General features: G+C 55.6%; 12 protein-coding genes across 12 annotated transcripts; 3 read left to right on the forward strand and 9 right to left on the reverse strand.

Moving 5' to 3' along the window:
* Positions 1 to 113: 113 nt before the first annotated feature.
* On the reverse strand, positions 114 to 1,061 carry N657DRAFT_409336 (uncharacterized protein). Its single transcript, XM_062787240.1, has one exon. It carries the CDS (start codon positions 937 to 939, stop codon positions 319 to 321), a length of 621 nt encoding a protein of 206 aa, XP_062647235.1. The 5' UTR covers positions 940 to 1,061; the 3' UTR covers positions 114 to 318.
* N657DRAFT_645010 (yeats-domain-containing protein) lies at positions 885 to 2,203 on the forward strand. The gene is made up of 2 exons (XM_062792862.1): positions 885 to 1,254; positions 1,333 to 2,203. The coding sequence occupies exons 1-2, from the start codon at positions 1,020 to 1,022 to the stop codon at positions 1,914 to 1,916; spliced, it is 819 nt and encodes a 272-aa protein (XP_062647236.1). The 5' UTR covers positions 885 to 1,019; the 3' UTR covers positions 1,917 to 2,203.
* A 505-nt stretch (positions 2,204 to 2,708) lies between these two features.
* Positions 2,709 to 4,780, reverse strand: N657DRAFT_573368 (mitochondrial distribution and morphology protein 34; the record flags this gene model as incomplete). Its single annotated transcript, XM_062788964.1, has 2 exons — positions 2,709 to 4,070; positions 4,514 to 4,780. 2 exons carry the CDS (start codon positions 4,778 to 4,780, stop codon positions 2,709 to 2,711), a joined length of 1,629 nt encoding a protein of 542 aa, XP_062647237.1.
* Positions 4,781 to 5,825: 1,045 nt separating this feature from the next.
* N657DRAFT_409697 (inositol pentakisphosphate 2-kinase-like protein) lies at positions 5,826 to 7,296 on the forward strand. Its single transcript, XM_062787244.1, has 3 exons — positions 5,826 to 6,155; positions 6,209 to 6,469; positions 6,527 to 7,296. The coding sequence occupies exons 1-3, from the start codon at positions 6,002 to 6,004 to the stop codon at positions 7,168 to 7,170; spliced, it is 1,059 nt and encodes a 352-aa protein (XP_062647238.1). The 5' UTR covers positions 5,826 to 6,001; the 3' UTR covers positions 7,171 to 7,296.
* Positions 7,297 to 7,771: 475 nt separating this feature from the next.
* On the reverse strand, positions 7,772 to 9,204 carry N657DRAFT_680668 (uncharacterized protein; the record flags this gene model as incomplete). The annotated part of the gene is made up of 2 exons (XM_062796313.1): positions 7,772 to 8,972; positions 9,029 to 9,204. The coding sequence occupies 2 exons, from the start codon at positions 9,202 to 9,204 to the stop codon at positions 7,772 to 7,774; spliced, it is 1,377 nt and encodes a 458-aa protein (XP_062647239.1).
* Positions 9,205 to 10,078: 874 nt separating this feature from the next.
* N657DRAFT_655894 (heme-dependent catalase) lies at positions 10,079 to 12,618 on the reverse strand (the record flags this gene model as incomplete). Its single annotated transcript, XM_062794640.1, has 7 exons — positions 10,079 to 10,108; positions 10,197 to 11,023; positions 11,080 to 11,650; positions 11,705 to 11,922; positions 11,976 to 11,998; positions 12,050 to 12,252; positions 12,337 to 12,618. The coding sequence occupies 7 exons, from the start codon at positions 12,616 to 12,618 to the stop codon at positions 10,079 to 10,081; spliced, it is 2,154 nt and encodes a 717-aa protein (XP_062647240.1).
* A 147-nt stretch (positions 12,619 to 12,765) lies between these two features.
* N657DRAFT_409587 (uncharacterized protein) lies at positions 12,766 to 13,695 on the forward strand. Its single transcript, XM_062787243.1, has one exon. It carries the CDS (start codon positions 12,912 to 12,914, stop codon positions 13,629 to 13,631), a length of 720 nt encoding a protein of 239 aa, XP_062647241.1. The 5' UTR covers positions 12,766 to 12,911; the 3' UTR covers positions 13,632 to 13,695.
* Positions 13,696 to 14,560, reverse strand: N657DRAFT_409577 (uncharacterized protein). The gene is made up of 3 exons (XM_062787242.1): positions 14,551 to 14,560; positions 14,370 to 14,483; positions 13,696 to 14,226 (listed from the first exon to the last, which is right to left on the reverse strand). Exons 2-3 carry the CDS (start codon positions 14,380 to 14,382, stop codon positions 13,760 to 13,762), a joined length of 480 nt encoding a protein of 159 aa, XP_062647242.1. The 5' UTR covers positions 14,383 to 14,483; positions 14,551 to 14,560; the 3' UTR covers positions 13,696 to 13,759.
* A 764-nt stretch (positions 14,561 to 15,324) lies between these two features.
* Positions 15,325 to 17,647, reverse strand: N657DRAFT_645017 (uncharacterized protein; the record flags this gene model as incomplete). Its single annotated transcript, XM_062792863.1, has 3 exons — positions 16,640 to 17,647; positions 16,349 to 16,537; positions 15,325 to 16,272 (listed from the first exon to the last, which is right to left on the reverse strand). Coding segments are annotated over exons 1-3 (1,801 nt in total), but the record flags the coding sequence as incomplete, so codon positions are not given.
* Positions 17,648 to 17,833: 186 nt separating this feature from the next.
* Positions 17,834 to 19,376, reverse strand: N657DRAFT_655896 (DUF1682-domain-containing protein; the record flags this gene model as incomplete). Its single annotated transcript, XM_062794641.1, has 3 exons — positions 17,834 to 18,206; positions 18,318 to 19,218; positions 19,298 to 19,376. The coding sequence occupies 3 exons, from the start codon at positions 19,374 to 19,376 to the stop codon at positions 17,834 to 17,836; spliced, it is 1,353 nt and encodes a 450-aa protein (XP_062647244.1).
* A 334-nt stretch (positions 19,377 to 19,710) lies between these two features.
* Positions 19,711 to 20,260, reverse strand: N657DRAFT_572592 (uncharacterized protein; the record flags this gene model as incomplete). The annotated part of the gene is made up of 4 exons (XM_062788897.1): positions 19,711 to 19,792; positions 19,865 to 19,967; positions 20,037 to 20,142; positions 20,201 to 20,260. The coding sequence occupies 4 exons, from the start codon at positions 20,258 to 20,260 to the stop codon at positions 19,711 to 19,713; spliced, it is 351 nt and encodes a 116-aa protein (XP_062647245.1).
* A 257-nt stretch (positions 20,261 to 20,517) lies between these two features.
* Positions 20,518 to 22,730, reverse strand: N657DRAFT_690218 (uncharacterized protein). The gene is made up of 4 exons (XM_062797038.1): positions 22,563 to 22,730; positions 22,232 to 22,498; positions 21,843 to 22,166; positions 20,518 to 21,790 (listed from the first exon to the last, which is right to left on the reverse strand). The coding sequence occupies exons 1-4, from the start codon at positions 22,592 to 22,594 to the stop codon at positions 20,740 to 20,742; spliced, it is 1,674 nt and encodes a 557-aa protein (XP_062647246.1). The 5' UTR covers positions 22,595 to 22,730; the 3' UTR covers positions 20,518 to 20,739.
* Positions 22,731 to 23,722: the final 992 nt, after the last annotated feature.

Consider the following 23,722-nt stretch of genomic DNA (forward strand, 5'->3'; position numbering starts at 1 on the left):
AAGAGACGTCCTGCGAGTGATGCGACATGAAGCCGGCAGCATCCAGGGCACGAAAGTCGAGGTGCAGCGATGAGAGGGTGGCAGAGTGCGGAGAGGCGTGTGAAAGCGTCGACGGGCTGAAAGTGCATGTCGTAGTCGACTGCATGTACAAAGATAGGACAGGGAGTGTTTGCGAATTAGCGTAGATATACAAAGGCGGTTATTGATGGAGTGGTCAGTTCAATGGAGAGATGGGGGGTGGGCATTGCCAGTAAACCTGCAAAATCCATTGTACAGGGCCACCACCGGCGCGGAGACCTGGCCTCGTAGTGAACGTCTTCAATCCTGGGCTGCCCCGCGTGAATCCAGCAATACCGACAAGTCCTCGTCATAAAGCCGGCCGTGGGTGAGTCGGAGCGCTAATACTGAGTGTAAGCCCTGTAATTTGATCTGGTCAATCCTCCCACACATGTGGAGGTTGAGGGTTGACAAGCTGCTGCCCTTGCTCCTGCTGGCCGCCACCGCTTCCAAGATGCGCTCGGCGTGGTGTTTCAAGAAAAACACCCATCTGTCAGAGCTGGGGCAGAGGTCGAGTGTCTTCAGTTTTGCGAGCACCGCTCCGGCACTGGCGCTGCTCGACAACACCGAGTAGAGAGTCTGGCGGTAGTCGCGCGAATACCAAGATGGTTGATCCGGCTGCTGCTGTTCAGCGCTCTTGCGGCAGCTGAAATGTCCGTTGGACGAGTCATAGCCGTGTTCCTTGCTGCAGTGCAGGCAGAAGTGGCCCAGAATGAGCGAGAGCGTCTCGACTGGTAGGGTGCCGAGATTGGGTGCCATTGAGAAGTCAACCCAGAAAGGGGATCTCTTTGTCCTTTGGAAGATGTGGCGGGTCTGCAAGGATGGCGGGGTGAACCAGGAACTGAAATCTACCCCACAAGGCTGATCCCGTTGATCCTGCATCTTGCATTGACTCTCCCAGAAACCGAATTCTGACCGACCAACACTAGCGAGTACTAGTAGGCGTCTGCAGAGTCTTCACCATGGCACCACCGACAGGCAAGCGCGTAAAAGGCGTGCAAATTTTCCGGCCCTTTGTCTACGGCACCACGGCCAAGCCATTCGACGAGAACACCAACCCCAAACCGCCCGGCGTCCCGGACGACCACACCCACTCCTGGACCGTCTTCGTGAAGGGCATTGACGATGTGGACATTACCTACTGGCTGCGTAGGGTGCAGTTCAAACTCCACGAGTCCATTCCCAACCACGTACGAAGTGCGCTTCCCGTCCTATCCTTCCTACTCTCCATTTCACCCAAACTCAACGACGCTAACCACCTCCCCCGCGCTGCAGTGATCGAAGGCGAAAAGGGCAAGCCCTTCCTCCTCCACGAGACAGGCTGGGGCGAGTTCGAGATCGCCATCAAACTCTACTACGTGCCCGAATCCGCCGAGAAGCCCCAAACCCTCTACCACCACCTGCGCCTGCACCCGTACGGCCGCACCGAAGAAGAGAAAGAAGCCATGCGCCTGAACGGGGGCCAGGTGATCTCCTGGGCGTACGAGGAGCAACTCTTCAACGAACCATACGAGCCCTTTTACGAGATCCTCACCTCGGGGGCCTTGCCCGCCTCCTCGGCGTCGTCATCCCTCTCCAACAAAACCGGTTCCAAATCGGGCGGCGGTGGGAAGGGCAAAGACAAAGACCATGGCAAGCAGCCGGTCCGGTCCGAGGGCGGAGTGCTGGAGAGGAGCGCCATGATACCCCTCACAAATCGCCCCGGCCAGCCGTTCAGTAGGGAGACGGAGCAGGTTGAGATCAAGAAGCTGCAGGAGGCCCTGGTCAAGGTGGAGGAACTAATGAACAGGACCAAGGAGGAGGTGGCGAGGAAGGAGAAAAGGTTAAAAGACCTGAAGGCGGAGGCGGCGAAAGCGTAGCATCAGTCTGAACTGAAGTGTAGATGTGGGAGGGATTTAGGAGTTCAGCACATCTGGCAGCGGATCTGTAGTATTTTTCATTTGGCGATACCATCCGGAATGGCAGGGAAAGGCGTTTGGTGTTATGGCGGGCGGGTCAAAGTCAGGATGTGGAAAAGGAGTACCCGGGTCATTTGTGAGTTACTGATAATCTGGGTCCAACCGACCGGGTGACGGCAACAGAGCATGGGAAACAAACCACGGACAATCATGCATACGATGTGCATCTTGAATTGATTCTAGAGATGGGAGTGTTCAAGAAGTTCCCGTCCATAGTATAACCGCTATCCCAGCCGGGGACTTCCCCCGAGCCGAACCGGCATCCTCCTAGCCACGCACTTTCCGTCACACACTTATCCCACATATGGCATACATAACAAGAACCGGAACAACCCTTCAGGCCAAAGCCACCACTACAACAAAAGGAAAGAACACACAAGAAGTAGCAGTTAGTTAACCTTGAGAAGTGCCTCCCAGTCGCTCCTTGCCCGCTGTCCAAGCAGGTGGAACACGACCTCCTTCCGTCTAACCTGATATCCACAACCACTCCCAAAACAATCTCTCTCAAAGGTGCCCTCGGTATATTTTTCTCGACCGCCTACTCCAGACTCCCAGCAACCGATTCAAGACATTAGGCGTTATGCCCAGGTCGCGCTAAACGCCATGCCATCCGTCAAAAGAAAACGAAGAAGGGACACTGACAAAGGAGAGGAGGGTAGGTAACACGGGCTATTAGAGCAGAGTGGTGGTACATCAACGCGCCTCATACGCAGGTGGAGGGGCGTCGTCCCGATCATCCCAGAATGACGGATTGCGGTTCTTCTCGTCGTACACCCTGCGCGCGATCTCGCCCGCCATCTTCATGATCCAGGCCTGCTCGAGGATGACGGACGACGTGTCCGACATGGGCCGTGACCGCCTCCATTCCGCTTTGCTATCGGTAGGAATAGCGTCCGCGATAGGCGCAGGTGAGGTGATCGCCTGCTTCTCGGACGACTGAACGGTTGGCTGTGACGCAGGAGCGATACCATTGATCGGGACAGAAGGGATAGGCACATCAGTGTTCTTGGAGGGCTCCCGCATGGAGGATCTCCGAGGCTGTTGGAGATCCGACGACCGGCTGAAGCGCACCCTGCTTGAGACAGGCTCCTCCTCGGGTACCTCCAGAATTGGATGGGGCATAACCGGTTCTGACATGGGCGGAGCGGTGGAGGCAATTTCGGAACTCTCATCTCCCTGCTCGCTATTGACCTCGGTCTCAGCCTTGCGGCGTAAATTAACAACGCGCGTCTTCTTTTTTCGGCCGGCTTTGCTGTGTCGGCCTGCGCCGAGCGACAAGCCCGCGGTGGCGGAGTTTAGGTGAACCATGGAAGGTCTAGACGGGAGGGAACCGTGGTCCTGGCTGCCGCCGTCTGAGAAGGTGTAGGTATGAGCACTAGCATAGGATGACGATCTGACAAGGTTCGGCGTCGAAAGCGGTGGCGTGTTTGTTGCGTCAACCTTGTCCGGTCCAGCCCAGGCCCTGAACAAGACGTCCTTGGGCGCCGAGGTGTCTAAGGACGATGTCACCTGAGCATTGGTAATGTCCGACAATCGGAGCAGGGTCTTCTGCGAGAACAGTAGTTGCGCTTCTGGCCCTCCATCAAGTGAGAGCTCTGATATCGCGGCAGGGTCGAGAACATGTCCATGCAGATCCACGGGATCCTGGGGCGGTGTAGCTAGCGGGTTCACGCCATGCTCATCCGCCTCTTTCGGCTCTTCGTCCTCTTTGACAATCTGATCCGGGCACCAGAGCTGGAGTGACAGTCGATGGATGATTGCAGGTAACTCGTCCATCATCAAGTCGCGCAACTTGCCCTCAATGGTTCGTTGCAGGTAGTCGCGGACGAACTGGATCGAGTCGAACGTCGACGAAACCTTGAGAGACTCGAGGGGGTCATTTCGAAACACTATTGTCAACCCCTTTTGTTTGGAAAAGACCAAGATGATGAATGCTGATAGCTTGATCTCGGACAAGGTGATCTGAAGCGGTATTGTGAGGCTTGATGCGGCCGCTAGTGGCTGTGGGGATGTGAAGCTTGGCTTGGCTGAGAGGTAGGTATTGAGAGGGTTTGCCTGCAATGTTGATATATTAGCCATGTTATAGTCTAGCGTCGTTTGATCCAGCCGCGGCTGCAACCCCTGCCCGGAGATTCGTGATCATTTGCGAATCAATGCGCCAAGCATCTCGTGGATTTTTCCAAGCTTTTCCTGCTTCCAGAAACCCCAGGGCCAAAGGGAATCAGGCCGAACAGGTTTCGCGACGAAGAAGCTTGAGAGGTAGTCAGGCACTTGCCACCGTTCCCATCGGCGTAGAGACTTAACAACAACTCTGCATGCTTCAGGATTCGACTGTCGCGGTCAGTTCGCCCTACTCCCACCTAGGAAACATAAAAGGGAACGGAAACCCGTAAACCGTTGCGCGGGAGTGATGGGCTCTTGAGTGGACAAGAAGCGACGAGTGTATCTTCCAGGGCGTCGATCGGTTGATTGGATCCCATTAGAAAATATCGGCCTACCTGAACTCTCGTTTTGAGCGTCAAGAAAGCATCCCCCGAGTAGCACATCTTGAAAATGCCTCTGAAACGGTCCTCGGCCAAGTCGCCAATCTCGAGAATCTCCAGGTCGGGTGGCACGGAGCCGAGGTTGAACTCGGTCACGATAATGTCATCGACGATAATGGGTGGCTTCGGCGATTTGTTCAGGGCCGTCGTCAGGAGATCGCGTGCGCGCTTGTAGAAGCCCGCGTCTGCCGTCAGAGGCGACCAGTTGAAGTTGAAAGCCATGTTGAACTGGCTCCCGTGCTAAAGATGCATCGCAACCAAAGTGTTTTGGACTTGACAAGCCCAATGGCGCAGAAAGGAAGATGAATCGGATGCGACGACGATGGTCAATGCAATCGGCGTACCGTGGTCGCAGAATCTCGAGAACGCGTCGGCGGGTATTGAGGGCGAGGTCTTCAGAGGTGCCAGGTTGGCAATGCGAATTCGGGCGGACAGTTGTGTTTCGTTTCGAAAGGGAGGTGCGGAGGGATGACGCTATCCGATGGACACTCGGGGAAGCAGTTGGTCTTGAGCGAAATTTTGGCCTTGTGCCAAGAGCGCGTGTGTCTTGCAGACCTTTATGACGCTCGAGATTGGTCCCGGCAGTGGGCTGACTGGGATCGCGTAGCCCACTCAAGACAAACCCCGGCTCCAGCTGATTTCAGGGACCTATATCCTGAAATTTGTGTTATGCACTGCTTGATGCTTCAAAACAGGCATCCGGCAAAAAAAAAAAAAAAAAAAAAAAAAAAGTCATCTGTCTAGCAGCCTATTGCAATGCTTCCATAACCAGGAATGAACGGGGAATTCTGTTCACCGCTACCAGGTAGGTATCTATTCCGAGGTCACTGGTGCACCTCACAAAGCCGGCTGCTCCCCAGGCTCCACACCCCAGAATCTGAACTACACGCGACCGTTTCTGGGAAGTCCACAAACAAAACCCACACAAAACCGGCGCCCTGCCTGCGGCCCGGCTGCATCATCTGACTGAGACCATCATCTGGTAGGTGACAAACTGGAACAAAACCCAGCATTTGGTAAGCATTTAAGCATCCGATGGCGAAGCGAGAAGTTCACTCAGCCTGTGGTCGAAGACCAGAAGTCTTGAATCCTTCCGCTCAGATAATGCTCAGGGCCTCTGTGTAACTGATTGTTTCACAGTAGTAGTTGGGTCCAAGTCGCCGTAACCAGAGATCGCCCATCAGAGAAACAGAAGCAAACAAGCCATAAGACAACTCGACACCAAGAGCACAACAACGGACTCGCTCATGGATATTTTTTCATTATTGACCATGAAACCGGTTTCAGCAATGACAGGCGTCATTTGTGCACATAAGAACGCCAGCCAAGGACAGAAGGGTACAGACTGACTGCAGCGACCTTGGCCAATCCGGATTCTGTCGAGTCTCATGCCCAACACATTGACAGTCCTTATCATCACATCCTCATCAGTGCCGATTCATAATGTCGCCCTCGGTTCCACTATCCGGTATCCCGGCATTACCATGTTCAGCAGCCGACCACTATGAGTTCAAGCTCGTGGGTGAAGGAGCATCCAATGTCGTCTTTGAGGTTGTTGTGCAACCCAATGATGAGAGCAGTTCCAGCATCTTTCAGGGTATGGTGTCTTCGGTTTGTACACCTATCACCGTTGTCTAATGTACTTTCCAGGGAATCTCTTACGAGTTCCAAAAGCGGGAACCAAGGCACACACCTATGTGGAGCTCCAAGAGTACTGGGAGGCTGTCGTGAAGCCTCTATTTGAGCCAGAAGACCTGGTCCAGCATCGCCTCGTCCATCTCGGTGGCGAACAGCTGGTGTTGCGCTTGAATGCCGTCCTAGCAAAGAATGAGGACATCCGCCGGCCCGATTTCAGGGGAAGCAGGGTAGCGGCAGCCGAGTATGGGATGCTTGTGGAGGACATGCGGCAGAGTATGTGACCCTGTCTACCTGTGGTTTGATTTTCAAGTCTGACACACCTCGTTACAGGGCAACCCAACGACTTGACTCTCGAGTTCAAACCCAAGTGGCTCGCCCAGTCCCCTAATGCGCCCCCATCGGCGACCCGCTGCCGGAACTGCGCCCGCGAAGCCCTCAAACACCACACCAAACACACCAATCATCGCGACTCACCACCAATTCTCTGCCCCCTGGACTTCCTAACCTGCGCCACCTCCCCAGCAGCGTTCACCAGAATTGCCGACCACCTCTGTTCCCTCAACCCGCTCATACCTTCCCCCAAAACAACCCACCCCGCCCAATACAGCCGCCTCCTCTACTGGCTGCAAACCAACACCGTCCTCCCCCGCCTCCGCGCTGCTCAGCTGGATAATGACGGCCAAGGCCCGCTCCAGGCCGATGCCCATGACCCCAAGTTCCAGCTGGCCATGACGCTGCGCGACTGCACCTGCTTCATCCGCGTCCCCTACGACCCTGCTCTGCCCGTCGAGGCGAAGCTGGCTGACCTCGACAAGAAGAACTGGGCGGCCAAGCTGGGCTACTGGCAGGCCATGGAGAGACGGCTCATCGAGGGAGGTTACTACGAGGGAAGGGAAGCTGTGAAGGTGAGGACAGATTGTCAGCTTGAGAGGGGAATTGTTAATGAGTCGACCGATCAAAGGGAAGGAAGCTAAAGCGAGTGTCGATTCTGGTTTATAGATGTATCAGAAGGTTTGTAAGAAGCACAATTCTTCCGACCTCAATTCGATGCACAAAGACAGAGTTAGTAGTTGACTCTAGAAGAGGCACTGGAAGAAAAAGCGCTACAATGGGAATCAAAAAAGAGAATTGTGCTGGCTCTCCAAGCCGGGCGCGGGTTGGCAGCCCAGGAGTTGATCAACTTGGCTCACGGTTCTCACTGCGCCATAGACACGTCTGAGCGCTTATGCTGTTCTTGGAAAGTGGTCCCACTGGCCTCCTTTACGAAAGCTCCCTTCACTCCCCCGACCTATTTTTGTACCTGGCTGTCCAGTCACCTAGCTGCTACTCACAAGACGTACTAGCGTTTAAGTGTGCTTACTCACTGATTAATACCTGGGCGGGACAGGAGATATCTGGGACCAGATCAAAAGGGCCAACAACCGCCATGCTTCGTAGCCTGTGGATTCCTACTGGTTGACTTCAAATCGGTTGGCCAGAATATCCAAGCAGAAGCACCCTACACTGAACGCCATACTTGTCAAACACATGCCCAAGTATTCAAGCCCATGCGGACATATCATCATGCCTAAGCTCTCACACTCCCGCCGCGGTAAAACTCAACACACTCCCCGCCGCCAATCCGCCAATAAGACACGTCCCCATGAACCCGCCCGCCGCCTCCCTCTCGTCCTCTGCAACCCACTCGCCAGCAGCCATCATGCCACTCGACCCCAACCACCCATTCGTCAACCCAAACGGAAACTGCACCACGACCAGGTAAAACAAATCGCTCCCCACCACCGCCCCTTTCCCATGCAGGTTACACATCAAATACAGCGGCAAGAATGCGGCCCTGGCCAGACTAATCACGAACAACGCCTGCGGCCTATGGCGCAGCGAGAATCGCGGCAGCATGGTCGACACGCGGCCTGCCAGATCGCCCAGGTTCCAAAAGAAGAAGGCCAGGGGGATGAACGCGCCGGGCGAGAACAGCTTGCCGGCGCCGGACGGGTCGTGCACCGAGAGGATCTTGGCGGTGAAGACGGGGAAGAACATGGTCACTGCGAAGCAGGTAAACACGGAGGCGGCGATCCAGCGGAGTTTGAGGAAGAGAGTTGGGAGCGGGACGTGGCGGCGCGGGGATTCTGAGAGGGAGGGTGCGGCGGACGGTAGGCGGCGGCGATGGAGGAGGTGGGTGTGGCGCCGGACGAGGGGGATGAAGGCTGTTAGGGTGGCTGCGGACAGAAGGACAGCAGTGAGGAAGTAGATGAATGCGGCGGTGCTGCCGTTGTTTTGGCTGCTAGCGGCGGAGTCGCTGGGTTGGTCCGGTGATGGTGGGATCCCCGGGGAGGTGTCGGAGAAGGCGAGGAAGGAGAGCATTTGTGTCAGCGGCGGCAGGATGCCCGCGATACCCTGCCCCGCCATGATGGCTTGTGTGTACTCGGGACGGCCGAAGCTGGCTGCAAAGGCGAAGGCTCCGTTCTGCATCAGCCCGGCTGCCCAGGCCGTCAAGGCGACCATGAGCAGAACGAAGGCGAGGTATGTCTTGGGTGAGACGCCGAGGAAGGAAGAAGTAGAAATGGTGAGCAGTCCGAACACGACTGCGTTGATCAAGAGAGCGGCGTTGATCCGGAGAGGGTAGTTCGCCGTGGACTGCATGTTGGAGAGGATCAACAAGGTGAGTAAGCTGGTGACGGTAAAAATGGTGAGGATGGCGGATTGGGAGTCGGCCGCGATCCAGGGATCAGATTGGAAGCGAGTCTGAAAGTAGGGAGCCGCGGCAAGAAACATGTTCCTGGGCAGAACAAGTCAGCGACTAAGCAGCAAGCTGGGGTGTAGATGAGACTTTACCAGGCCCACAGCATGGCCATGCCAATCAAGGCAAAGATGGAGTATTCGAGCCATGAGAAGGGCGTCGCCTCTTCGTACGTCGACCCCGCAAGCGTCCCCGAGTCGTCCTCTGGCAGAGGCTCGTACTCGTCGACGGTGGCCTTCGCGGGAGCGAAGAAGGCCCTGATGCGGTCCATCGTGTAGCTTGGGTAGGTTGCGAGGAGAAAGTGTCGCGACTGCTTCCCTCCCCCGTTCTTCGCGCGCCCTCACAGAGCAAAATATGGCCCCGAGAAACTCAACTACCGGCTGTCATCGGTAGTGGGCTGAGTCGGATGCGATACTGCCGGCGGTCGTCACTGTCATGGGAATGCAGTAGGACGGTTGTCTCAGAGCACAGAGTCACAAGTCTACAGAAGTATCCGATGGAGTTACTACACCCCTGTTGTCGATCAGGCGGGGCCGGGAAAGTCTTGGCTCTTGAGGTGAGCACAGACCAGAGGCAACTCTGCTGACCGCACTGTCCTGGCAAGTTAGAGAACTGGGGCTCCATATTGAAAGTTGAACTACAACCTCACTCAGAAACTGCTATGCAATTAGTTGCCTTGGTCGTGAAGCTTTGCTGAACAGGTTCGATACTAGATCATGGATATTACGCTTGATGTCATATCAAAATTTCAAATATACGCCTTATCATAATCCTTCCACTGTTCGCTTTGTGCTCCGAGGGGCATCTTTCAAGGCCATCCCATAGAAAAACTATTGTCCGAATGGGATCCGCTTCTGCCTATTCCTGTACAATCCGGAAGCTAACTAAACCATGTAACTTACCACGGTAGGCCGATGCGGCCCATAATGCGGCCACCCACGTGATGTTCACCTCCTGCGATGCAAGATGTCGTGCATAGTTTGCAGACGAGGAGACCCATGTCCGGTAGTAAGAATCCGGTGTCTATTTCCTTCTAGCCGCAAAGCCAATGGATATACAAGACGCTTGGTTCGCTTGTCTATCTAATACTTCCACATTACCATTACCCTTCAGCATCGGTTATACCGACCACATCCCTGACGTACCTAACTGTCGATAGGAAACCGGTCGGTAAACTGCCAAGCAAGTCAGCAACATCACTCATCACCCGCACTTGAGACGGACACAGAGAAAGAAAGAAAAAAAGAAAGCAAGGAGACTCACCCTAAACCTCGCCAACCCGCTCTCCAACCCCGTCACCAACTCCTCCACCGCCTTCTCAACAAACACACCCTCCCCCTTGATCGGCACCCCGACGCTCTTGAGCGCCTTCTCCCCCTGACCCAGCGCCGCGACCGGCTTCGCCCACCGGTACGCATCCAGCAGCACCTGCCCGGGCCGTCCGGCTGGGAACAGCGCCGAGCGGGCCTCCTTGCCGTCGCCAAACAGCCCTTCGGCCCCGTCAACCACCACCACGCCATCAAACGCCGTCGCGTCCGCCGCTGAGTACGTCTGGTCCACCCCCAGGGCCAGCGTTTCGCCCACCACGGTCACCACCACCCCTTCCTTGACAAGCCGCTCCTTCAGCTGCGCAGCCTGCTGCAGCGCCGCGTCAGACTTTGCGCTCGCCAGGACACCGACGCGGAGCGTCTTGATAGTCGGCAGCGTGGCGTTGAAGATGGAGATGCCCGCCGTGACATTGCTGTGGTAAAACGCCGGGTCCGGGGCGGGGGCTTCCAGACCGAGCGCCTCGGCGACGCGCACGGCGATGTCGTTGCTGATGCGGTTGAGCTGGGCGAGCACGTTCTGCTTGACAGTCGCGGACGTGAGATGGCTTGTCTCGAAGCGGATGGCGTTAATGAGGAACTGCTGCTCGACTGGGGTGAGCGAGTTGTAAAAGAGGCGCGGCTGCGACCAGTGGTCGTCGAACGTCGGGGACAGCAGGCGGACGAGGTTGCCATTGGCCACGCGGCCCGGGGCCGTGAAGAAACCCCGGCCGTGGGTCTGGTTGGCTTGCAGGGGGAACCCATTGTTGAGTGTGTTGGGCGTGTCTGATGGTGATGTTAGCGGGTTTAACGCATATGGCGGCGGGAAGGATAGTACTCACAATGACGAATGTTGGTGTGAATCAAGTTCTGGCCAGCTCCGTCACGGTTATTATTGTGGATGGGGATCCGGGGCATGTTGATGGGGAGCTGCTCAAAGTTGGGTCCGCCATGTCGGTTCAGCTGGGTGTCCAGGTATGAGAAGAGACGTCCCTGAAGCAGCGGGTCCTCGGTGAAGTCGATACCGCGCACGATATGGCCGGGCTGGAACATGATCTGCTCCGTTTCGGCAAAGTAGTTGGTTGGGTTGCGGTCCAGCTTCAGCAAACCCAGCTTGGTCAGCGGAGCAACCTCCTCCGGGATGATCTTTGTGGGATCTAGCAGATCGAAGCCAAAGGCCAGCGCCTTCTCTTCGTCCACCACTTGGACGGCAAGCTCCCAGGACGGCCCGTTCCCAGATTCGATGGCGTCCCAGAGATCCTGGCGATGAAAATCGGCGTTCTTGCCGGCAAGCACTTGTGCCTCCTCCCACACCAAGCTGGCCTTGCCCTGGAGGGTCTTGAAGTGCCATTTGATGAGTTTGGAGGAGCCGTCTTCCTTCACAAAGCGGAAGGTGTGCACACCAAAGCCATCCTTGACTTTGGTCAGCTAACTGCCACTCAAGAATGATGGGAAAGGAGACCTCACCATGTGGCGGTAGCTACGGGGAATACCATAACCCGACATAGCCCACATAAGGGTATGCATGGTGCTTGGCTGAGAGCTAAAGAAATCCCATGCCGAGTCGTGGGCAGTAGCTCCTTGCGGGATCTCATTGTCCGGCCTCGGCTTGACCGCGTGGATGAGGTCGGGAAACCGGATGGCATCCTGAATGAAGAAGACAGGAATGTTGTTCCCAACGATATCTAGGCGAGTCAGCGGAGTGGAAGCGTGAGATTATTGATGGCACCGTGCATACCGAAGTTGCCCTCATCCGTGTAGCTAGCCTTGTCAGCACGGTCTAACGAAACGAGATATAAAGGGCACACGTACAACCGGGTGGCGAAGCCGTGAACATCTCTGGCAGTGTCCGCGCTGCCTCTGGACCCGGCAACGGTCGAGAATCGGATAAACACGGGCGTCTGCTTCCCAGCGGCGCTCAGGAACGACGCCGCCGTGAGGTTGCTCCAGTCGCCATAGCTGGTGAAAGTACCATGAGCCCCAGCACCTCGAGCGTGTACTGCCCGTTCCGGAACCTTGACGACGGATTAAAACTACGTCAACATCTTGACTCGCGATTTTCCCGAACTCCTGGGACATGGCACGGCGGCTGGACTTACCCGCTCATGGTCGAAATGCTGAATCTTTTGGCGAAAGATGAAGTCTTCCAGCAACGTCGAGCCCCTGATGCCAGCCTTCAAGCTGTGCTGGTCCTCAATAGGTCCGCCGACATCAGACGTCATGTAGCCGTCACTGTCGTCCACCTTGTACTGGTCAAGAAAGCCCGATGACTGGCTATCATCGCGTTTCTCCAGCGCGCCCGGATCGGCAAAGGGGCAGGCAGCTTGGGCCAGCCCTAGTAGACTGCTCCATGCGAGTAGGGCCGTGGTTCTGGTGCGCATCGTCACGAGTGTACCCAATACCGCTGCGGATGGTTCAGAATGTAAGACAATGCAGAGAGCATGTGTGACGAGACAGAGCCTACTCTTATACTTTGCTGAGGTTGGCTGGGGATCGTATTTCCGAGGGTACCGGAAAGCGACAAGGCCAAGAAGTGTTGCTATATCCGTCAGTCACGACCCTGCTCAGCATGTGGCGATCTACATGGTTTCTTGCCAAGGCAGTCGGCTTCCAGGCCGGCAACTGTGACAGTGATTCATGAGATATACAATAAAAATACCGGCGAGCCCAGGGTATGCCATGCAACGGGATCCGCAGTCGGGCTATCACCACAAACAACTTTGCCCGTACCACCTCAGACTGGAGCCTTGGGGAGCATGTGGTCAGCGGTGCTGGGGGTCAATGTCACAACCCATTGACCCACAGTAAAATTGACCCCATATGCATCGGCCCGGTCTGCGCCAGGCGAGCGTTGAAGAACGTGGACAACGGTTGCGGATGGAGTCCAATGGAATCAAGGCGTGGGTCAGGATGGGCTGTCCCGGTCGTCCGGACGGGTGATTCTCGCTGTGGCCAGGATCGTCGGTGTCCTGAACATCAGACAACCCTTCCTCGTCTGGATGGGGTGGTTGCAGGGCGCCCCTGCAGCACACATACCGGGCCAGACTGTGTGGTCACTGTGATGATCCCAAATGGCGCGATGCGGCTGGTCCACCCAGCCGAGGAGCAGTATCTTGGGATGCACAGCAGCATGACAAACAGTAAACGTTATGCGCAGAAGCGAAGGGCTCGCATGGCCGTACCCTCGTCAATTTCAACGGGTTGGCGTCAGAAAGAGGACATGGTGTTCCCGCCACACAGAGAGCAATGTACGTCTGTACCATATACTAGTCGGAGAGTACCTGGACAGTTTTGGCCGAGACCATTACCAAGATCAGATAGAGAGCCTCGGACTGTGTGTACGACAGGACTCCATCCCGATTTCGGGGACGGCGACTTGGAGTATCGTTTTTAAGAGAACAAATTAGGATAGAGTGAGTTAAGGCGTATGCATATGACTGCATCAAGAACCGGTCCGAGACTCCCATTCGATGTTTGAACGAATTTATCGGACGTATGTCCGTTACTTGCTTTGCTGCATCTTCAGAAAGCTTTCCACGTTGTCGAGGCGGGCCTGGCTGCTCGGTATTGGCGCGGCAGAGAAGATGGTTGGTATGTTATACAGTGCTCCGTATGTATCCAGATGCAACGGTCTCTCCAATCTCCGCCTCTCAATCTGCCAGTGCTGGATATTGCAAGCTGCCAGGGCGCCAACTGCCGCTGTGCCAACCAGGGTTGCATGCATGGCGTCGATTTGTGGTGAAAAGCCGACGTGGAACCAGATAAAAGATGGAAACAGGTGACAGTCAAGTGACTCAGGTTTTGCCCATGGACATATAATCCCTGCGCAATGTCGAGCTCCAGTCGATGTGAAATTGTTGGCTCTGCGGGCATCACGGTTGATGTTGAGGTTCGCCAAGCTTCCTGATCTCCCATGCCCGGGCTCATCCAATCAGACGACTTTAATTCAAGCGGTTGGATCTGCGCGGAAGATGCAGGTGCCGCATGGCCTTCGAAGAGAGGTGAGGATCACTCAGTGGAGGTTCTGGTCGTGTCTCTCAGCCAGTGCTTGCGCCCCGAAAAGAAAGCATGATTTCAAACTAAGGCCCTCAACATCGAGAGTGTTGCCACTCATGGGTGACTAAGAACTCACCGAAGTCATCCATCTGACAAACTCATCCTTCCCATAAAGGGTGTCCAATGGTTCGCAGTCCAATATCAGCGTACAGCGCGCACCGGTTGGAAAGTGGCCGAGGTGAGAGACAAAGTACTTCTCCAAGATCCTTAACACTGGAGCGTGCGCGCGGCCGTTCAACGAGCTGACGAATCTGCATGCTGCCATTGAATCAGAGAACTCCCGCCAAGGCTGCGATATTTGCATCGAGGGAAGCAGTTGGAGTGGATGAAGCAAGGACGTTGTCGCCGCGGCACTCTGAGGCGCTAGACCACTTTTCGCTAAGACTCCGGCTTGGCATTCCACAGTACCTGCACCAACTCCCGACGCCACTTTCGAGCCCACCTCTCAAGAGAAGTCTTCTTGTTCTTTCCAAAGTCGTTCCGATGAAAGCTTCTTGGTGACTCGATTCCGCTGTCCGACGGATCTCCGACGGTCGAGATGGAGTAAGAGTTGGTACGGCCCCTCATCAATGTTTCTCCGCTTCGAACGATCTTCGATAAAAACAGTGAATCGTAACTTAGCAGGTACCTGTAACTTAGTTACCTGTACAATTGCAGTCGACGTGTACCTGAGATACCAGTGACATATCGCTGCATGTTGGTTGGCGGAATTGACCCAAGTCTACTACAGCCAGGTAACATCATGGGCCCTACACTAATTGAAGCACCATCGCATCCCGCCCGGCCTGCAGCATGCACATGCGCTATGGTGATCTGATCTTGGGCGCGAAAGCAATGTAACCGGCTCGCGTCACTCGTTTGTTCACCGCGACTGGCTCGGAACGGATCCGATCGTCACTCGTCACAGCAACTCAATACTCCCAAGAAGCAGCTCCTATTTATTTCACACAACCTTCCTATCCTGTAAATGCCGGTCTATGTATAATTCGCAATGTGGGTATCTGTGCCTGCAAACCGAAGACCATGCACCCAAACCGACCGAAACAGAAAACCACAATGATGCTGACCCTCTCCCAACCATCCAATCTCCAATCTGTGAGGCCTTAGTCTCACATCACCCTATCCAACATTCCCTCAGAGAACTTTGCCCCTCCGTCTGCCTCACCCTTCCTTCGGCGAGTCTTCCTCACCGGTCTCGCCTCCTGCACCCCGTCCCCTTCGTCCCTCCGCGCTTCAGCACATTCCTCACCGCCCGTCTTCCCCTCCCCGTCACTCTCGACACCCTCTCCACAATCCCCCTCCCCATTCTCGCGCACACCAGCCCCCAACAGCATACTACTTCCCTCCCCCAACCCATCCACAACCTGCGCCTCCTCAATCCACCCCGCCTCCACCGCAAACCTGACCACCTCCCCCGCGCTCGGAAAATTCAACACGTCCTCGTGCGCGCTCGGGTCCAAGTGCGCTCTCAGCTCCCTCGTCTCTACCTTGAACCGCCTTAGCTCGGCTCTGTCTCCCCTGAAGTTGGTCACCAGATACCCGTAGAGGTACGCCAGCCAGAGCACGTTGGTGTACGGATAGTAGCCCGTCCAGGAGATGGGTTGTCCCGTGGCCGGGGAGATCGGGTAGGGGGTCGTGTGGTGGCTGGCGGGTATTAGGGGCAGTCGGTCCGCGTGGATCAGGTAGGAGCGCATCTGGCGGTAGACGCGGCATTGCGGTGCGTGCGTGGATTGGAAGAGGGTAAGGTCTTTCTCGAGATCGGCTGCTACTGTTGTTGTTGCTGCTGCTGCTGTTGTTGTTGTTGTTATCTTGGGGTCTGTGGCGCGCGAGAGGCCGTAGTCGAGGATGGTGACGTCGAGGCCTGACAAGCCGAATTGGGTGGTTTCCTGGGAGGCGGTGGGCTTGGGCGTAGAAGGACGGACTTGTCGGATGCAAATGTTTCCTTCGTGGAGATCGCGGTGCTGCGCAGGAGGGGTCAGGTAAGTGCGCATGGGAACGTGCAAAGGGGAGCAGGGGACTAACCTCGAACTCGATCAAATCCTCTGCCCGCGCCAGGGCGAGGGCGGTGTGCAGGAAGATATCCCACACTTGTCTAATCGAGGTCAACTCAAAGTCCTCGAGCGCCGTGCCGGCATCGCCCAGCTCCACGACCAGGAACCGGGTGTCGTCCAGATAGCGGCTCGGAGACGGATAGAACTGCAGCATGTCGGGGTCCTGGCGCTTCTTGCGGCGGTGGAACGCCTGGTGAGTCTCCAGCAATGCCTTTGTTGCCTTGCCCTTGACTATATACCGTTCCTTGTAGACGACAAACCCGGGTATGTCGGCTAACCACTCCGAGATGCGCAGCTCGCCCTGCATGTCCCCTTCTGAGTGCGGCTCCTCATCCACCAGACCGGCGCGTTCTTGGGCTTTTGTCTGCGCCCTGATGGGCGATTCGAGGCGGATGACTTTGATGATTGACGTCCCGTGCGCGTTGGTGATGCGGTAGACTTCAGCGTAGGACGCCTCTGCGATCTTTTCTATCCTGTCGCCGGCAGGGCACACGTCGTCCCAGGTGAGGACGCGGAAGTCGTCGTAGAGTGACTCTCCTTCGGCGGCTAGATTCTGTTCGTCCTGCTCAAGGCCGCACTGCTGATATGGCCCCTCTAAGGGCTCGTCTTGTGCCTTTTTGTTTTTGCCGTCTGCTGGCCGTTCGGGGTCAAGGTAATGATGGTCTGGTACCAGCGCGCTGATTAACTTGAATGGACTTGTGCCGGCCAGACGATTCGCCTCAAATCGATCCACTATCGCGTCGACTGCTTCGTCCAGCGCGATTTTTGGGTACGCTGGTTCACCCGCTCCGCCGCGGAGGTTGATGCTGCCCAGTGCCAAAGATAGGGCTTCTTCCTCGGCATCTTTGATCTTGCAAATCTCCTCAAGTCGCCTTCGGACTTTCTTCCTCATCTCCGTCTCGTTTGAATCGGTGGCCCCTTCTAAGTTTTTCTCGGGCTCAGACTTGACGGGAGTCCTGGGGAGCTGCGCGAAGAGTACTTCGGCCGCCCTCGGTTTTCGTGTCGTCCTGCCGTATTTCCGTACTGTGGTTGTTCGCGACATGGTATTGATTTATCCTGTGTTGACGTTTTACCCAACAGATCCAGTCTTGAATCCAGATGTGTCCTGAGTTTCAAAGCGCGGTCCTGTCTGAGGCTCGTGTCGCGTGGTATAAGTGGGAGACGGTGGGGCGTGCCACTTATTTGCCAATGCCCGAACTGGGACGTTGCCAGGGTAACCAGAGACAGTCTCCTGACCCAACCACACGAAGACGCGCAATTCGATAAGCCACATATGCAAAGTGTCAAAACGCGATGTTCGGTCAACATATGGCAGGAAACAAGCGCTCCCACGAATGTAAGTATTATGTCATGTACATTGGCAAGATCCATGTGTTGCGAACTGTCGCTCTGCATCAGTACATCGCAGCATCCCCTACGTCCCACATTGGCCCCATCATTGCCCAACATCGCGCAGCCCCTTACTCTCTCCTCCTTCATAAGAAGCTGTCTATGCCCTCATGGTTTGCTTCTTCATACTCTTCTTCAGCTCCTTCTCCCGCTCCCTCTCGAGGTACTTCTTCTGGGCCTTGGCGTCGAGGGCCTTCAGTTCCTGGTCGCGCTTAGCCTTCTTGGCCCGTTCGCGCTCTAGGGCGCGTTCCTCGGCCTGCTTCTCCTCATCGGCCTTTTTGATCTGGTTGATGGTCGCGTCACGCGCCACCTTCACCTTTCGCAGAACCTCCGGTCGCCAATGGGCGACTTGCACCAGCCGGTCCGTCAGGCGCAGGAAGTACTTGAAGATGGGTACCAGATTGGTGTAGTCGTTGTTGGAGGGCAGCCGACACTTGAGGAAGATACGCTTGCGGGGAGTGGTCTCGTTGAGACTGTGCGCATCTGATCAGTACGTGAAAATCCCGAGATCGAAAAGAAGCGCAATCGCGAGGACGAAGACAGTGCAGGAGAGACATCGCAAAGCGAAACAGGGGGTCGCTCACGTTTTGGGCTTCTCAATGGGCTGATCTGTGACAATGAGGTACTCAAAGTGGTCTCCGGCGAGCTCGGCGGCCTTGATCAGCTCCGGAGTAAGTAGAGCGTCAGTGATTTCAGCGCTCTCGGTCATGACGGTCAGCCAATTGGGCAGCTTGGGGTTGTCCTTGGTGACGGTGAGCGAGACGTCGTAGCGGTCCTCGCGCACCTGCTTCATGCGCTCCTTGTGGACAATGGCCCAGACGAAGCCATCGTACGCGCTCTTGCCATCGTTGTTGCCGCGCAGCTCGGCGGCGCCGGGAAGGCCGGGGACAGTGAGCGCCTCCTTCCCGTCAAAGGGGTAAAGGACCGCCTCGACGACATCCTGAGCTTGATCGGCGCTGTCGAAGAAGAAGGCCATGACAGTCTCGAAAAGAACGATGAGGGGATTGAAGCGCTTCAAAAGCGTGAGCTTCACGTCGACGAAAGCAACGTTCGTGCGGCCGGTTGCGTAGGTAGCAAACTCAAACAGACTGTTCTCCCTGAGCAGATTATCAGCCTGCTGCGCGTGAGAGTCGGCCAAGGCCTGCAGAAGTTCATCGCCTTTCTTGCCAGCCGCGGCGGCGGGCACGCCAGCGAAGCCAACCGAGGCGAACTCGGAGGTCAATGGTGCCGAGTGGGCGCGGATCCACTTCCTGGCCTTGTTGCGGTTCAAGCGGGCGCCGAAGAGATGGAGTAGCAGGAAAACGGCGATGGCCGACAGAATCATGCCCTCGGCTTTGAACTCGGACATGCTGTGGCGCTCGTGAACTCTCCACCATGCTGTGTAGGGGCGGGCGGTCTGCGCCGCGCCAGATGGGTCCGACGACGTTGGTGCGGGCGAGATGGGCACCGGGGACGGGTCGGCGGCCTGGGAGAAGTCGGCGAAGTCTAACAGTAGGACGTGTCAGCATTGGGAGCACGCGGTCGAATTGAAACAGGACATGCGCTGCCCATTAGCTACACGTACCGGGGTCGACGCCAGCCTGAACCGCGTCGGGAGTGTCCGAGGACTTGCCCCCAAAGAGGTTGTTGAGCACGCTCGCCATGGTGCTTGTCTCCTGTATCGTGGCGTTCGGGGTGCGAGACAGGCGAGGTCAAAAGAGGGAAGCTGCCCTCCAGAAATCCAATCAATTGGATTCAGGGGTCTGTGCCCTCTTCGCATGGAGAGGGATCCACAACAACGTGGATCGGAGGATTACGACATGGATTGGCGTGGCTCTAGCCCCGCATTATCTTCCCTCTTGCTCATTTGCTCGGAACCTAGTACGGATACAAGTCAATACTACACATCAGGTTGGTGACTGAGAGAGTTGAGTAGAAGAAGAGATGGAATTTGGAAGTCAAGAAGTATTCATAAGCAAGTCTAGCTAAATGAGCTAGCTACCAAGCTGACGGTTCATCGTGGGCCAGGATCTCCTCTACCCGTCTCACTTTGTCGTCGGCAGTCTGAGCCTTGTCGGTCCTGGTGTAATGAATTGAAACACATCAGAAATCCAAATCAACGAACTGACGAGGGACAGCAAGAACTGCTCACCGTGTGCCAACGCGCATCGAAGTCTGGACCCTGACCGCGCCAGTCTTATGCACGATCGTGTGGGCCTGGCCAATAACTTTCATGACCTCGTCCCAGCTGCCTTCTGTTCAAAGAGCAACTTAGCGGACTCGGATGGCAACGTTGAGTGAGACAAGGTCCGTTGACAACTTACCAACTGTCGTCCCTGCAGAGTGCAAAGTATAATACAGCCCGCTCGCCTTGAGCAGCTTCTGTACCTCGGCGACTTCCTGTGCGACCGAGACTTTGCCGGTGCCGACCTTGCGGGATAGGACAGTCAGCGGGGGGAGATTGGTCTCGACATGTTCACAGGCTTACAGGAATGAGGCAGAAGTCGGCATAGCACCTTTTCGGCGTCGGAACTTGAGAGTAATCCATCGTGTCTCGATCACGCAAAGTTGAGGACCACCGCAATGCCCGGTTGCTGATATTCTTTCTTGACCTAGTCCGAATAACAGTAAATCCGTGGACAAGCTTGAAGGAATGATGTGGGTTGAGGTATCGAACCCACATCTTGGGCCGTTTATATCGCTAAAACTGGTTCTCAATTCAAACGTCATGGTGATACTGATGAGCGGGGTGAAACCTGAAAATACAGTAATTACACCGGAGGACCTGTCCGAAGTCTTGTAACACTCACTATGGGATCGCCCAGCACTTCTGCATGTAAATTCATTGATCGATGTGTCTGGCGAGCAAAACCTAAACGTTACTCAACTTAGTCGCATCGAACTCGAAGAAGGATGGTAACACCAACCGAACCAACCAAAGAATCGCAATCCACCATTGTCCCTAACTACCCTACCGCATCCCATCCATCTTCCCTGAGCCGTGGAGGGCCTCCAGCTCCCCCCACATCATCGAGAGACACACTCAGCCCCAAACACAGCAGCACTTCCAAAGCCCAGGCCCCCAATAGCTGTCAAGCCCCAAGCCAGCGCGGCCGGTTCCCAGTCAAAGTCGTCCTCGGGCAGCACATCCGCCAAGCCAACGTCGGCCTCTACAGCCGGGGTCGGCTCATACGGCTTGTCGTCAGCATCCTCGTCCGGCTCCAATCCGTTCTGCTCCGGCTCAGGCTCAGGCTTGACCTTCCTCGGCCGACCCCTCCGCCTCGGCGGCGTCTGCTGGACAACACTAGTAGGAGTATCCTCGGCGTGCCCGTCGAAGCTGCCGATGCTAGACACGCTCGTCTTCTTTGGTCTGCCCCGACGGCGCAGCGTCATGGAGAGCGGGGGAACTGTCGGGGTGCTTGACTCCTCCTCTTCACGAGAAGAAGCAGGTTTGGCTTTCGCCCTCTTGCCTGGCCGTAGCTCGGACGCAGATCGTGTGGAGCGTCCGGTATACGAGTACATCGAGCGCAGCATGTGGTGAATGTCTGTTGATCTGACAGCTGCCCACAGCCCTAGACTTAGCGCGCAGAGCAGGGCGTCCTTGCCGGCGGCGGTGACGACCGGGTGGTCGGCCATGGCGTCAAGAACTTTCTCGGATGCCGTTGCGGTGCGCTCCCACTTTGATCGTTTCTCAGTGTCGAAGGGGATCTTGATGCTGTGCCGGTGCTTGTAGGAGCCGGGGAGGTTGTAGAGCAGGGCGGAGACTGTGTTCTTGGCGTGAAGTAGAGCGCTCGCCGTGGATATCCAATTGAAGAGCTTGGTGATGCCAGCATAGGCGTCACGCGGGTCGGAATGAACAGTACCCCAGGATACCGGGGCAATAGCAGGCAGTATCAGTGGTGCTAGAGTGAGAAACCTGCTCAGCACAATGGCTGTTGGAAAGGACGGCGTTCCTGCTGTGACGGGGATGCAAAGCATCACCAGGTAATTTAGAGCCAAGAGTACCGGGAGCAAGGCGGGCTTAGGGAACCAGTTACTCGGCTTCTTTGGGAACATACGATGAAAGAAGTGGGCAATCCTGCTCAATGTTATCAACAAGTCGGGTCACTCGGGGCTTCTTCGGGACATACCTCGTCTCCTGCACTGTGATCGGTGACGGTGCCTGGAGCAAGGCCACATAAAACAGGTTCTGGGCAAACGACAGGTTGACAAGGTGAGGAAGAAGAGCATATGCCCATAGGTGAGGAATTCTGCGTCGACGGCCCTCAACAACAAGTAGAGCAGTCCATGATAGAGTTGCAAGGTCGAGCTGCTGGCCCCACCACCATCTCCGAGTCTTTTCCGCAATAATCTCCACGGCATCGAGGTAAACTGGCGTGTCACTTAGCCAGTACCTAAGGTGCAAGCTGGGTTTGTTTGCCGCGCCCGTGCTCATAGTGCAGTTTCCAAAGAGGCTGCCAGTGCTCTACGGTTAGCGCGTGATCGTTGGTTGCGCTCGATCGGGGAGATCTGGACATACGAGTCTGGTACTTGAATTCCCCTCTCAGATGCCCAGACTTTGTATGAGAGAGTCAAGTAGTCCAAGCTAGATGTGATGGCGAAGATAAGACCCAAGGCTGCTAAGCTTCCGAACGCAGCTACGAGTTTGGTTCGCTGTGCCCGGCGATGCCTCGTGTGCTCAGCCGGCCTTAGAGCCTTATGTGACTGATAAAGGCTTCGGCCGACAGTGTAGGAGGCATAGGCGGCCGCAGCAACATGAGACACTGCCAGAACCGTGGGTAAGACGCTCAAAGGCTGAGTTAGCATTTCCCGCCGATTTGAAGAGGTTCAGGGTGGTTTGTATACTGTACCTTGGTTCACGGTGAACCTCGACCGGCGCCATTTTGCTCACTCATCAGCGTCCTAGAATCCAGATCAGCAGAAGGAAACCTGGACTTAATATGCATAAATCTTTATGAGGAGGAACTGTATGGTATTTTAAAATCATCCCCGAACACAACAACAGCGTTTCAAGGAACGTTCGTTCCTCCTCCCTCTTGGAACAACACAGCGTGCTATGACGACACACGAAGCTCTTATCTTATCAGCCGCCCCACTCCATGCAGGGCTAATGGTTACGAGACTGATACAATTTGCCTTGATTGTGTGTTACAGGTAGCGTGGAACTTAGTTATTTACACTTTATCCTCTTTTTACTTGACCTTTCATGCTTTTCTCTTTCTTTTCCTCTTCCTCTTTATCCTTGTCTTTTGTCTTACTTGTTTATCTGCTTTTTATCTTTATCTTTATCCCCCATGTTTTCCTTTTAATTCTCACCTCAATGCTACATAGGTCTACGGATAACGTTTGGTGCATACATTACCATGCGCCACGCCAACCTGAACGGACAAACGATGGCTCGGCCATCACTACCCGCATCGGTCTCCCGCTTCCTGTAACGGAAAACAGTCAACAATCAACAACACCCGCTGCGTACAGTTTTGATGAAAAACCGACGCCGCTTAATGTTACCGTATTATGGCGGCCCGGAGCTACCAGCGGTCACAGAGATTCAACGATGTGGTTTTGAACTCATCAGATGACGAGAGCCCTGTTATCAACGAGAGCTCTGACCCGAGTAGCTCCGGCAGCATCAAACTCCTCGCCGCGGCTGTTCTCACAAGAAGCGACGGTCACAAACAAATGCGGCACAAAATACAAGCTCATTGGACCCCTAAGTCATCGACCTCGCTTACGGCCCAACGTATGGAAGGTCACAAGCGATGGGCAAGTCGAGTGTGTCGCCAAGGCTCCTCTGAACATGACGACGCATCGACAAACTGGCCCGACTTCTAGCACGAGGTCAAAATGCAGCGCCTTCTTGCCGAGGAACCGATGATTAGACACTTGTTTGACTTGATTCCGGAGTCCGAGACGGGAGATATGCCAATGATGGTCTTGGAGCCATTCCAGAAGACACTCTGGGATGCAAGGGCGACCAGGCCTCTCAGTACGCGGGAGATCAAATGAA

Source organism: Parathielavia appendiculata (assembly GCF_033297405.1).
Source record: "Parathielavia appendiculata strain CBS 731.68 unplaced genomic scaffold N657scaffold_6, whole genome shotgun sequence".
NCBI classification, from domain to species: Eukaryota; Fungi; Ascomycota; class Sordariomycetes; order Sordariales; family Chaetomiaceae; genus Parathielavia; species Parathielavia appendiculata.